Source organism: Grus americana, chromosome 11 (genome assembly GCF_028858705.1).
Source record: "Grus americana isolate bGruAme1 chromosome 11, bGruAme1.mat, whole genome shotgun sequence".
NCBI classification, from domain to species: Eukaryota; Metazoa; Chordata; class Aves; order Gruiformes; family Gruidae; genus Grus; species Grus americana.
Genome location: NC_072862.1, coordinates 15,003,254 through 15,017,539, shown reverse-complemented (window position 1 = coordinate 15,017,539; position 14,286 = coordinate 15,003,254). Strand labels below are relative to the sequence as shown.

The 14,286-nt window shown below is 34.9% G+C and overlaps 1 protein-coding gene across 16 annotated transcripts in view; it reads right to left on the bottom strand.

The window, feature by feature from the left end:
• ERC2 (ELKS/RAB6-interacting/CAST family member 2) overlaps window positions 1-14,286 on the bottom strand; it is a 509,200-nt gene that overhangs the window by 215,390 nt on the left and 279,524 nt on the right. For all 16 annotated transcript variants that reach the window (XM_054838820.1, XM_054838822.1, XM_054838825.1 and 13 more), the window contains one exon: window positions 10,885-11,045. In XM_054838820.1, coding sequence (XP_054694795.1) covers window positions 10,885-11,045 — 161 coding nt within the window. The remainder of the gene's footprint in view (window positions 1-10,884; window positions 11,046-14,286) is intronic.

The following is a 14,286-nucleotide window of genomic DNA, read 5'->3' as shown; positions in this document are numbered from 1 at the left end:
AGGTGTCATTTTATCAGTTAGAAAAAAAGAGTAAATCTTACTTATGCCCTTACAGACAGAAAGGCTGCCCCATGAGCTTACACCTTACAAAGCATGAGAGAACGCACATTACAGAGCCTTAATGATGTTCTCAGACATGAGAGCAAAACTTCAAGCACATCTTGCATGTTATTAGACATGAGAGAACCCAATCAGGGGAAAGAAAGCAATAGAAACTTGGATTTATTTTTCCACAGCCCACTGAAAAGTACTTGTTTTGCTGGGGGCATGGGGAAAGGGAGGAATGAGGAAGCACAGGAAGGAGGCAGCAGTGGATTTACTTCATAGCACCTAAGGAGTAATGGGAAAGCAGAGAACACTAACCAAACCTTTCCCTTCTGCTCTAAACAAGCTGTTCCTGTCTGATTGCTTCTGACTTTATACGACCTTTTCCTTTTAATAGAAAACATCATCATATACATTTCTAAGCATGTTTCATATTTTTATACAATATTAAACAATAATCCTGTAATTTAGTTTAAGTGATCCAAACCTTTAAATTTCTTTGGTTCTCCCTTTTCAAAGATCTGAGTTTACATTAAGTTCAGCATTATCCCACTGGGGAGACCCTCAGCTCATAATTTCTACCATTGAATCGCGTGTCCTGGATCTCAAGTATGCAAGATTTGCCACTGGAAAAAAAAAAAAAAAACAAAACCCAAAAAAGCTGACCCATCACATTTTGAGGTCTAAAATGCAGAAACATCTGCTAGAATCATATTCAGTTGGCTGAGGTTAGGAATATGGGAGCCTGCAGTTGATCAGCACTGCCCTAGGTGTCACGGAGGCCAATGGGAATTACACTAAGAGGTTTTCAGTAGACAAGGGCGTAATTCAGTCAGCTTTAAAAAAAAAATCCATGAAACAGAAGCCTAACTTTTTCTTTCTTTTTTTTACTTTCAGCCTCCTACTCCTTCCTTTCTGTCTTTTGAGCCACTTGTTGTTTTGAGTATATTATCAGAGGTGGAGGCCTTCGCATTCCCATGCTGGCTGAACTTCAGAACAAATGCCATCCTATTTCATCATTTTTATCATTACTAATTTTTTAACTCATATAAGCACTTTTGAGGTAGTTTTAAAATAAATATAGCTTTGTCAAGATCAAGACTACAATTTTTTTTTTATAGTATTGTTCTTCTGGTAAAATGATTTTGTTGCTTATATTTTCTCACAATAATAATAATTAAAAAAAAAAAAGTTGTTGTGCAATAGAAGCCAGACAAAAAGTTTTTAATGCTCAATACAGCATACATACTACTTCTTTGTCTAAAAAGTTAAGATTGCTAAACTCCCCAGTAAGTTAACTTTAGATAAAAATAGTAAATTTCCTTCAAAATAGAAACATACTTCAAACTAGACTTTGCCTTTTGAAGAGTCCAGATCTGGATTTTCATTCTTCAGGTTTGTGCAGCCCTCTTCCTTTTACCATTGTCCATGTTTCACTGAATACTAACTCAGAGGCCCTTCTCACTGTTATATACTATCCTTCTCATCCCTGTCCCTTTCTGAATACTTTTCCACCTCACATGAATTTAGAATGCTACAAATCAAGATTTATCATAAACTGGTGTATTTTGAACCCTAACACATTTATAAATTAACAAACAAACAAAAACCAGAAAAGCATTTTAAAGAAGTTGATTTTTTCAAAAAGGAAAAAGAAGGAAATGTAATGATTTTCAATTGCAATTGTTTCTTCAAATTTTCATTTGCACTCAACAGACTAGACTGCAGCACTCAACAGACTAGACTCTGCATCTCAAAGTCCTTCAAGCAGCTTGAGACACCTGTAAACCTGAAGCACTGTTAATTCTGTCTGTCTTCTAAGTGATTGAACCACTAAAGAATGTAATGTAACTGTCATCTCTCACTCTTATAACCTGCACTTTGAAACAATCACTTGTCACTTGTATCATCATGTAAATCTACTTATACACTACAGGGCAACAGAAGATGCAAAAGGCGATTCAAAGTGTGGTCTTTAATCTTTCCAGAATGTATTAGTTGACTTCATATAACTGGTTCTCAAAAAAAAAAAAAGTTTAAAAAATCATCTGATCATTAACTATGTGTGTTTCAGTGTAAAGGCGCAATGTGGGAGGAAAGAGCTAATACTTCAGAGAGAAAATAAATGTTATTAACATAGTTCAAGAACAACAGTCAAAGAGTATAAAGAAGTAGCTATTTGTGGATCTCTTGTCCATGAATTTGTCTAACCCATTTTTGAACCAGCTGATGCCACTCTGCCTTCTGTGGAAGCAAGTTCCAGAAGGTCACCAACCAACCACTCCATAAAGCAGCACTTCTCTCTCTTTCAAATCGATCACTGATTAACTTCAGCAAGTGCCTGATGTTCCTTATGCTGGGGGATCTGATAAACAACAGTTCTACGTTCAGTTTATGCCTTCCTTTGAAATTCTGCAAACTTCAAACATATCCTCCCCTTGCCTTCCCCTCCCTAGAATGAAGAGTCTTTAAGTCTCTCCCTCATAAACCAGCTGCAGGATCCCCTTGATCTCTCTACCATTCAAGTTCCGGGGAAATACTCAAGGAATAAAACCCTTAAGTAGTACTGTGGAATTTCCGACATAAAATGTTTGCTAGAGTATTGACTGTTATTTTTCTACTGAGGCAAGGTACCTGCACGGGAAGAGAAAACCAGCAACAAAATCTCAAAGAAAAGTGCAGTACTAGGATACAGAGGGGCAACTACCTTCAAAGTCCCATTCTGCCTCAAACCATACAGATCATAGGAACCTGGAAGATCATTTTTACAACTAGAGAGCCAGAAGCTTAAATTTCTATACTTTCTTGATAACATTATTCATAGAAACACATGATAATTAAGCCAAAATATTTAGGAGAAGAAGAAAACAAGCTGGTCAAAATCCAGACCCATTTTCTCAATCAGAAAAGTACACCAATTTATTATAACCACAGTACACATTGTCTGGAATATGTTTGAATTCTTTCTGGTTCACCTTAAAGCAATGTTTCTGTTTCTGTGACTACAGCACTACTGCCATTCCATAACAGAGAGGAAGACATTGCCTTATTGGAAGGGAAACACTTTGAAAAGGTTGTTACTGCACTTTCCCACCATCTACAGGGGACAGGAAACATGGGAGAGGCTCCAGCTTCCTTTGCTTGGATACCCACATAAAAGCAGGCAAAATATGGCCTCTCACATTGCATCTTGGAGAAATCCTAAACTGATCTTACTAACTAGCCTTCAGTAGCAGGTGACAATCTATTTTGAAAGTAAATTATGACGTTAAGAACAAAATGAAGAAAAGAAATGGCACACTTTCTTCCCATGCTGATGAAATTTCAAACATCACAAATCTTATAAAATAAAATCAAAGTATACTATCACTTAGTCTGAACATACAAGACTCTCAAGTGAATAGAAACTTGGTGACACTCATATGTCTTTAAATAAGAGAAGTGCTTTGCCAAGTAAACACTTCACTCATTCTATTCTCACAGAGAGAAACATTTTATTGCTTTGTGCCCCTTCGTTGTTTACAAAAGAAAAACATCTCTTCATTTTAGTCAAGAAAGCTTCTGTTCCAGAGAACAAAGCCTTCATTTGGGTTTCTCTAATCTATATGGTGTTTGCAAGTTGGTGTCAAAAATGTTAGTCAAGGCATGCTGTGTTACAGGTCTGTGGGGCAAAAGCAGTCACAAGAGACTTTCCACCCAAGTTAGAAGGAGACCACATTACCATTCTAACTACTTCCTATGGAAGTCACAGTTGTATCAACATCCTGCTGTTTTGTTTGTATTTAACTTGGGATATGACTCTCTACACTCTCAGCATGAATCCTACAATTAAATGGAAGCAGTCCACAGGTTACTAAAAAACAGTCCAGTGTTCTACATTCGAAATGGTACAATTTTTGAGACAATCGACTTGCTAACCATTCACTGAACATGTTTATAGTATACATTACCACAGTTGAAACAAGTCAAAATAATCCCTCTAATAAAATTACAAAAAAATACTAAACTCTTTCTGAAAATTATTTTTTCTCCACAGCTATTTATACACTACTCTGTTATCTAACCTATTAAGTAAAGATGTGTTAAAGAATTCACGTTAGAGAAATTATCATAGCTATCTTTCTCAAAATGTAGGCTGTACTAGAGCTGACCAAGTAGCAAAAATGATTTTAAAATGATCTTACTTTCAAAATAATACTTTATTAATATAGTCTAAGAAATCTGACCCTGGTATATTTGCTTAAACTTCAATTCAAAGAGTATTCTTTAATGTCATGCAGCCATTACTACTAATTTAGCCTAGAACTATCCCCAAGGTAGGTGTTGGTTCTTTTTAGAATATGCTAGCATTTAAAAAAGGAGCATAAACTGAGCATCTTTGCTCACACGTTTTAGTTAAACACCTCAGTTTCCAGTGTAGGCAAGAGAAACGGTTATCTACCTTCTCGCTCTCCTTTCTGGAAAGGGGGCGGGGGGCACGCGCTGCCTGACTGCAACACTGAAAGCAGACAGTGTCTATAGGGAAGCTATCGTTTCAAGTGGTTTTAAAGAGTGAGTTCCCAGCAATTTCAAAGAGCAGTTCCGACATTAAATCACCTTACCAATTTCTCCTACCTCACTATATTGCTTTCCTTATCCTTGCTGCTGTATGGAAGACCCCAAAAAAAGGAAATTAACTTCATGACTACATGCAAGTAGAGTCCCTACAATTTCAACAGGGATTTTCCCACCAATGAGTGTCATGGTTCTGGCCTGTGTTTGCACTGAACAGGTGAATTGCATACACAATTACACTGAAATGTTCCAGATGCACTGGATTTACTACTCACACAGAGATTTCAGAAGCGCTTTTGACCATAGCTGTACCCACAGCAATGAGAAAGAAACCACTATCCTGTGGGTGACAGAACCTCTCGGGGTGGAGTAATTAGGGCATAAATAAAGGAAAACATGCAGAGCTCCTCTCCCTTTTCCTCCCCAAGTACCAGTCTGAGATGGTGATGGATGGAAATAGCAATAGGAGAATGTAAGGCAGGGACATGAGTTGATTTGTCCAGGTGCTGGAAACATGTCTAGATTCTCTGGACATCCAACAGCCCTTGTCAGAGCTGCAGCTCCTGCTGAGCTGCTACACAGATGTGAAATCCCCAACTTCTACTCCAGTAAAATTTATAGATGGAAAAAAGGGGTATATCTGCAGAAAACCAGATGAATGGGAAACTTCCTTATACTTCTGCCACTAGTACTTCATAAAGCATTTTGACTTCCCTACAATCTCTGACTGTGACTCTCTAGTTTTACATGTTACACAGTCTTCCCCTTAGGCTGTGATCCCTGACTTCCAGTATCCATTCAAAGACCCTCTTCATCCCCACAATATCCTCAAAATTCCACTTCAGGCCATTTGTATACTTGCCCATGCTTGAATTTCCTGCACGAAAAGGAAGGAGGGGACTAGTGAGACCAGGGGACAGACAAACCGACAAGACATATCCTCTTCCCTGCAACAAGAGAAGCTTCCTCCTCACTCTGTGACGCTGCTCATACTCAGTTTGTTGAACCAAGCAGATCAAGACCATGGTCTTGCACCCGAGACTGGCATCTAGTGGCAAACAGAAGTGCCCTCTCCGTGTTTGGCCGAGCAGCTGAACCCCTAACCCAGCAGGTAAAAGTGCAGAATGTAGTCAGCACTTCTGCAAAGAGCAGCAGCTGGTGGGACTGAATGCTTGCAGAAAAAACATTTTTATCCCCTTCTGCCCACAAATACTTCATCCTTGACTATACACAGGTGCTGTTAAATGAATAAACATACTGAAAAACAGAGATAAGCAATATTCATTTATTATTTTCAGTGAAAAAAAAGGTGGACGTTCTTAAACAAAGGAAAGGATGTTTAATTTTATACTGTCACTGTAAAAAATTTACTGCAAAATCTAATTTAAAAATAATTTTTTTTTGACAGCACAGCAATGTTCTATTTTTGTTATTGAATGAAAGGACTAGTAGCTGGTTATTTTATTAGGAGATCTTAAATGCTTCATTACTGAAGTAATCTGATTTATTCCACATAAGGGAAAATATATATTCTTCTGGATATTTGTAGTGAATTTCAGGGCAAAGTTACTTCCAACAAAACTGATTTAGCAATACCCACAGGTGATGGCATGAACTCTATCAAAGTAAAGGAAATTACCTTTCAAACTCCTGGCAAGAATTTCATTCAGGATACTCTGAAAGCTTCAGAGCACTGAGCGTACTGAGTTGACTGCTATAAGAAACACTCGGTAATTAACAGCTGGATCTCAAAAATTAAGAATTCACAGTCAAAACATGAAGCTCAGTCTTTTGGGGGATTAATTCCATGGTCACTCATTACTAAGTGCATTGTTTGTCACATGTAACTAAGTCACTGAAAGATCAAATTAATGCAAAACCACAAGGAAATAATTTTATCTTGTTTTTAAACATATTTCTGAGTAAACGCCACAGAAAGTTAATTTAAGGCCTTTTAACCCAGAAAACCCCAAGTTTTGGTTACAAAATTTTGGGGGGGTTTAGGGGTTGGGGTTTGTTTTGTTTTTAACTTTGGTGGTTGCACCTTGAAGATTACATGCATATAATTTAAAAGTTGAAATAACAAAAAAGGTGATAATAATTTTTATACCTTTTCCCTCACATGCCATTAGACTTTCTTTTACAACTATTGGCTCTCAAGGTCGAACTTTATATCTTTCAAAGGGAAAATAATTTCAACCATTTCTTTAAAAGATGATCTATTCCACAATGTAAAATCCACATTCCATTAGGACAGGCATTTCTTTCATATAAAGCAAATTTAATATTACATAAATACTCATTTATCTATCTATTCAGCTATCTAATTTTGTTACAAGCAGGTTTATGAGTTTTGGAAGGAACCACCATATAGGAAAGGAACCACCATATAGGAAAGGACATCTGTATGAAAGCATTGTGGATGCCTTGTGGTCATGAAAAAATGCTCCACAAACACGGCATTTCTGAAACATCTGAAACAAAACCCACCACATCACAGCACAAACTTCTCCTAGCCTCAAGCTCTTCATATTACAAAATGAATAAGCTTTTCCAGGCAAGTCTTGTGAAGCTCTCAGTAGGCTGTGCTCCTTCTTGAGGACTCTCAGAAAACAAAAACAATGTCTAGGAAAAGTAGTCTTGATACATATTTCTAACTACCAATTTTTAAGTTCAGGCCAATTGAAAACTTTCTATAGATGACAAATGCATTTTTAAAAACATTAACATGCCTTTTGTCACACTGCAATACAGTATTTGTTTTAAACTATCACTTATTAAAAAATAAGTGCATTGATATGTTTTTTTACGCTCAGAGATAGAGCACAAAGCATTAAGACAATTAGGCAAAATGATGGATTTGAACACATGCTGCATTTTACTGTTAACATGTATGCGTAACTTCCATTAATGTCAGTATGAGTTATGTGTGCACTGCTAAAATAATATGACCATAACAAAAATATTTCCTCCAGAACTAATATAGTAATATTTTTAATAGACATTTGGGGGGGGGGGGGAATCACATATTTAGAAAGTAACATGCAAATGCAAATCCTTCTCCAAACTGAACACTTTGGAATTCTTTAAAATAAATCTTATTTTTTCACATGCTGGCATCAATTTAGGAGTAACTTGATGTTTATCTCCTTCCATCCAATTACCTTTCATTTAATGGGTACTTATCCAGTTTCCAGTTCAAAAAGACCAACAAGCTAATGAACAAGATTAAGCTGCTATCCATTCTTATTCTAAACTTCCTTAAATAACTGAATGTATATAGGAACATGTAATGACAACTGAAGAAGTTATCTAAAACTGACAACTGATTGTAGCCAGTAAATTAAGACGGATCTTGGCAATGTCAGCCAGATGGGCCTAGAATGCAGAGTTATGTTTGGAACTTGAACATAATATAAGCATAGGAAATCATCATGAATGTTCTTAAACACACCGTTCATGCCTATTTAACTGGAAGCTAGCAGCCAAAAATCACACAATATTGAATTAAAAAAATGATAAATAGAAGTTATGGTCAATGCTGCCAATTAATAAATTATCTTAAAATATCTGAGAGAAGACACACTATTTTACTATATTACTACAACACAGAATTATTATTCTGTCAGTGGATGGCTGGGTCTTAGCTAGCTTCTACAAACTGTTTTTGAGAATACTTTATTCATTAGAAAAATGTGATGCCATATTTAGCATATTCTGTTGTAATGTAACAGTTTTATAAAGTTTGTCATACACTTATTTCAGTGAGCAATTTCAAAAATTAAACTATTGTGATGAAATATCTGAATTATCTCTAAAAGATGTGTACTAATACATATGTATCAATTTATGTTGTTTAGTATATCTTATTAAAGAATCTGAAATTCAGATTTACATTTAATTTATATGTAATAGCAGTCAAGTTGCCCTTTCCCGTACATAGAGCTCAAAAAAATGAATAAGTATGTTCATTTTTGCTTCTTTGAATACTAATGTTGTTAAAAAGGCAATAAAAAGAAAAAAGGAAACACGATCATGTGAATTTCTGTCATCATTCTATTTGTTCTCTCTGTTTAGTAATATTGTGTTGTGATTTTCTGCATTTTGCTTTGTTCATTAACTCTATTTCCTATTTCCTAGACAAGCAAAACCATCCTGACATCTGAGCACCATATTCATTTCTTTACGTCTCACCACAAGCAATACAAGTTCTGTCTGATTCCATCTCCAATATGAACTCAGCTTTGTAACACATTTTACAGAAACTAATAGTAATAGTAATTGAATATATGGTTTTTTAATGAAAGTTAGTTCTAATTCTAAGTTATTAGCTGAATCATAGATTTCAGGGGGAGTGATTTGTGTATGAGAGCATCAGACTCTTACAAGTAACGACACAGGGCTAGGTAGCTGGGAAAGCTACCTAGTAGAGGATTAGGTAACCCTCTGTGGCCTAAGTAGGAAGAAGCATGCATTATAATTAATTGCACTTTATTATTACAGGTTAGAAGGGTTTGTTCAGGATTAAAAAATGAAAACTGTACATGAACAATTGTTTCACTTGAAGATAGAAAAAAGGTAATGGCAGAAAAAGTTTATATACTTACAAAGCTAACAAAGTAGTAATTAAGAAATCAAAGGCAAAAAAGAAAAATAAGTTGTTTACAAAAAATATATTAATGACTACTCAAAGAAAACTAAGACACCAGAGATTTGTATTAATTTAATTTTTAGATGCTAATTTAAAATTTTCTTCTAATTTTACTATTTTACTTTTAAAATTGTTACTGTAAAAAGACACTCTTTGTTTATATCTCATTTTAAATTTCAAACTCTTCCTAACTTGGACCTTTGATACTGGGTCTTTCATCACTAGTACCATCCACTCAGTCCTTTATGGATAAAATAGAACAGCTTTTATCAAGACAATAGTCAAACTTCACCAGTTTTTGCCAACCTCACTTCCCAGACTGAAGATACTTGCCTTACGCAGTTCTGTGACGTTCTGTGTACCCAAAACAGAATTAAAGATACTGCTTTTTTTTCCCCTTTGTTGCTCAATAATTGAAAATTATGATAAAAAGAAACAAAAATCTTACCATTAGGATGAAAAACAAGCATGCACTCAAAGAAAGCACTACAGAGAAAATAGATGATGCATGAAATATACTGGCACTGAGCATCTGAGTGATCATAGGTGAATTAATATATACAGATAAAAGAAAATCAGAAAACTAACCCAATGCATCTATTATAGAATATAATATCATATACTACTCTAATTCATATATGCTCCCATTTTTCTGTATAGATATAGACCTCATTAGGAGAAAAGCACAAGTTCTTTTGATTTCACTGGAAACCATGCTTACATTACAGTATTCTTGCATCTATATGATATGGCAACGATTCTTAAAACCTACTTTTATAAAACTCTAGTAAGCATAGGTCTCCATTTCCACTTTGTCTTGTTTACAGCCACATCATTAAAATATTTTTTGTGATTATTTCCCTTCCTTTAAAATGTGAGGGTATCTACAACAATTTAGCTGAAGTCATATAGGACTTAACTGTTTTGGGTTTTTTTTTTCCCCTTCCTCAATAAAAAAGTTTCGAAATTACAACTGTGAATTTTCTTTGTTGAATGTTAACCACACACTTATCAGCCTAGCCAAGTCATAACAGGTTCACTCGTTTTTGCCTATTTTAAACATCATGTCAGAGTTTTAACATATCATAATTATAGATATTTACCTTTATTGTGGGTAGAAATTTAGATTTAAATTATAGGTCTATCTTCTTTTTTTCAGTTCTGTACATTTATACATAGTGATAATGTGTATGCAAATAGAGTTTTGTGGGTTTGGAGTTTTTTTAACCAATTCAATGCAATAAACTTTGCACCATCCATATAAAGTTAATAAACCCCTTTCCTTGAATTTGACACTAACAGAAATTCCAGCATAGAATTCCCACTGAAAGATGGGGCTTTAGACCCTCAATTTCTCATGGAAGTTATACCGTGCTGATATTTTATTTGCATGTAACAAAGGACAGCTTTAAAAAAATTCTTTTCATGTCAATTATTGAGTACTTCTAAAATGAAGAGGTTTGCATTTCCATATTTTAAAAGGAATTTAACAGTCTCACAACCATTAGAAGACCTTCGATTCAGACTTAAATATATACATAGAAAAAAAAACCACTCAGAAAAAACCTCTTCTCTTACGGCAAGAAAGTAGTAATTTTAAATTTTCCAGAAATTAGATAAATCAGTGTACTTACTTCATTTCTAGAATTTCTTCAAGCTGTTTTCTTCGCTCTATTCTCAGGTTAGCCAGATGTGCTTCTTTTTCAGCCAAAGACTGCTGTGTTGAAGCTAGACGAGCTTTGGTAGAATCTAATTCTTGTCTAGTCTTTTCCAGTGCATTCATCAGCTCTTCCACCTAAGAGAGAGAAATTTTTTAAGCTCCATATTCTCTACAATAAGTAAATCTTAAATCTATATAAATCCAGAAAAAAAAAAAACCAAAAACAAAAAAAACCCACACAAAAGTAAATGGCTGTTCAAATCCATTCCTATCTTAACTGTTTTAAAAACTAACAACAAAAGTAGTCTTTCGATACCAAAAAATCTTAATGTTTCCATGAATCCACCAAGTAATAAGCAACACTTATACAAAACAGAATTAACACAGATTGCCAGAAACCTATTTAACCTGGGCCACTGCCACATACAGACACAATCTATAAATATTTTCTGCACCGTTTATACTATTTAAATTCAGGGTAGTAGCAACTCATCATAATAGTAATTTCAGAAAATTTAGATGCATAGATATATATTTTAATATGAAACTGGTCATGACAATCCATATACTTTTCATCAAAAGATGCACAACCCTTCTGTGCAGAACAGGTTGCCCAGGGAAGCTGTAGACTCTCCGGTCCTTGGGTATTTTCAGATCTTGGCTGAATGAAGCCTGGAGAACCTGATCCAACTTTGAAGTTATCCCTGCTTTCAGCAGCGGTTTCGACCGTATTGCCTTTAGTGGTCCCTTCTAACGCAAATTGTTGTATGATTCTGAACTTTAAATGTTTGTTACTGCTGTAATAACCAAGTTATTTTTCTCATGACAACTGTGAGAATCTCTGAAGTATGAAATAAAGGATAGTTAGGGTGATCCCACTCTTTCTTTAGCATTAGTAAATGTCAACTGGATGTAGGATAAATTACTTATTGCAGGAATTAAGAAAACCTTCATCTTTTCAGAAAACAGAATTTAGAAGTAAAAAAATTGTATGACATACTCTATCACATTATTTAAAGAACACATTAAAGAATGACATGACACCTGTCTGGCAGCAGAAAATTTACTTGTGGGGTGAATCATATTTACAGAACTAGAGGGTCACAAACAGTCTCTGGCAACCAGGACACCAATATGATTTCCCACTATTCAAATGATACAGTTTACATTAAAAGCTGCAAGTAAACAACAGATTTAATTTGTTTTTATGACATATAATGATTTAAATAATGAATGTCCAATTTCCTGTATTTTCTTTCTCACCTCCTTTGTACAAATATTAACATTTTATAAATTAGCCAACACTTCAGGAAGAACATCTAAACAAAATGAAATGGGAGAGAAGATATATTCCAGTTGTTCATGTTATGCAAGTCGTGGAAAAGTGTTCACTTTTGCTGCTGTATTGAAAGTCTGACAATACTCCACTCCAGTCATATAATCAGTGTGTCTACAGAGAAAATAAGATGTTTCCTCCCAAGTTCATGCTTAAGTGTTTGTTATCTACATCCTACTAGCATGCAATAAGTGTTTATAAGCCACATATTGTTGTTCAAATTGAACACACATTGCCTCCTATATAACAGGTTCAATAAAGCAAAATTAATACAGTCTTCATCAAATTATAATGAGGACTCACATCCTGTTTGAAAATGATACACTGATTACTTACACCTTCTACACTGGCTTCATCTGCATCTTTATAAACCCTCTAATAAGATCAATGAAATACTACAACACACCCGACACCCTTCAGTGCATAAGAAGCTGTATGTCATGAATGCAGAATCAGAATTACCAATAACATTGAAACTACTGATGTCAACCTCCCACTCAGACTGTAAAACCAGTGTAATACTGATATAAATGAAGTAACAAGGAGTGCAAACTGCGCAGTAGAGTCTGTGCAGGTGTAAGATTCCACTAAAGCAAACATGAAAAAAATGAAGGCTTTAGGTATCTTTGTAAAATTACTATCTAGTGAACTTTCACAGTAGAAGCAGCAAAGCGAAAATATACTTGAGGGAAATAAAAAAATAAAAAAGCTGGATTTGCACTTATATCCTAGGGAAAAAAATAAAAAAAGAGATCATATTTCTTTAAAAATATACTCAATTTCTAATGTAACACCAGATACTTGATTTCTGGTTTAGTACAAGAACAGAAACCCATGCTGTCTCCGACAAGAACAAGCTTCAACTACTACAACCCTGTTTTCTTGGGTTATTTCTTAGGCTTGTCCTTGTGTTTTTTAAAAACTGCATAGAGTTTCTGCTGAGCCTCCAGCCTATTAGTTAATTCCAGGCAACATACATTAATGGAAACGGTAGTAAGGATTCAAGACTGCACAGTCATTCATTCATACACACTCTTGCTTCGAGACAGTATCTTTAAACACAGAGTCACTCCACACTTGCTGATTTGTTTGGCAGATGAGAACATAAAAAGGCAGAAGAGTAGCACTTCCATTATCTTTAGTATCATTGCCCTCCTTTTCCTACAGGTTCAGCTGAATTTAGTACCCGACCTGTTGACTGACTGAATGCTCACCTAAGTTCTGATGTATCACATCAGTTACATTTTAAAATATTTAAAGGAATTAAAGACTTGTGGAAAACAAAGCTGTGGATTTGTTAATGTATATTAATAACATACTCTTATATTACCAGACAAAAGAGATCAAAGTTTAAGAGAGAGAAAAAACCTTTAAAAATTTAAATATGAAAACTTTTTAAAACCACAAATCGTTAACATGTGTAGACTTGAAAGTTATACTTTCATTTACACTTTCAACACAATATTTGCCAGCTAGTTCTTCCTTCTTTTTTTGAATATGACCCAAGTTCAGAGTTGTATGTTTTCCTAGTTAACTCTCACCAACACCTACAGCAGAATTCAACTGGCAGGAATGTGCAGAAGAAACTGATTTAGGGTTTTTTTAATCAACTACTATCAAATGTAAATGTGAATGCTGAAATTGCACACGCAGTCATCTTAGCATGTTTATTACATAGCTGTAGCACATTTATAACAAAGGAAAATTAACTTTAAAACACTGAAGGCAGTATTATCTAGATATAGAAGAGGGGAAAAGCATTGTAAAATGTCAGTTGAATTCTTAATGTAAGCACATGTTCTCTTCTTTGATATTAGAATTAAAATGACAGCAAAAAAAAATTAAAGGTTAATGTTCATTTACTACCTCTTAGTTCTACTTTAAGAAACAAAAGGAATCCAGTACTACTAGTGCAAAATTTTAGCTTTTTGACCTATGGCAAATGCTTCTTTTGCTGCATTTAGGGCACTTCATCTAGAGAATAATGTGCGTCTGGGTCCATTCCTCTCCAAAGCACTGGTATGGTCCTGCCTTCCAGTT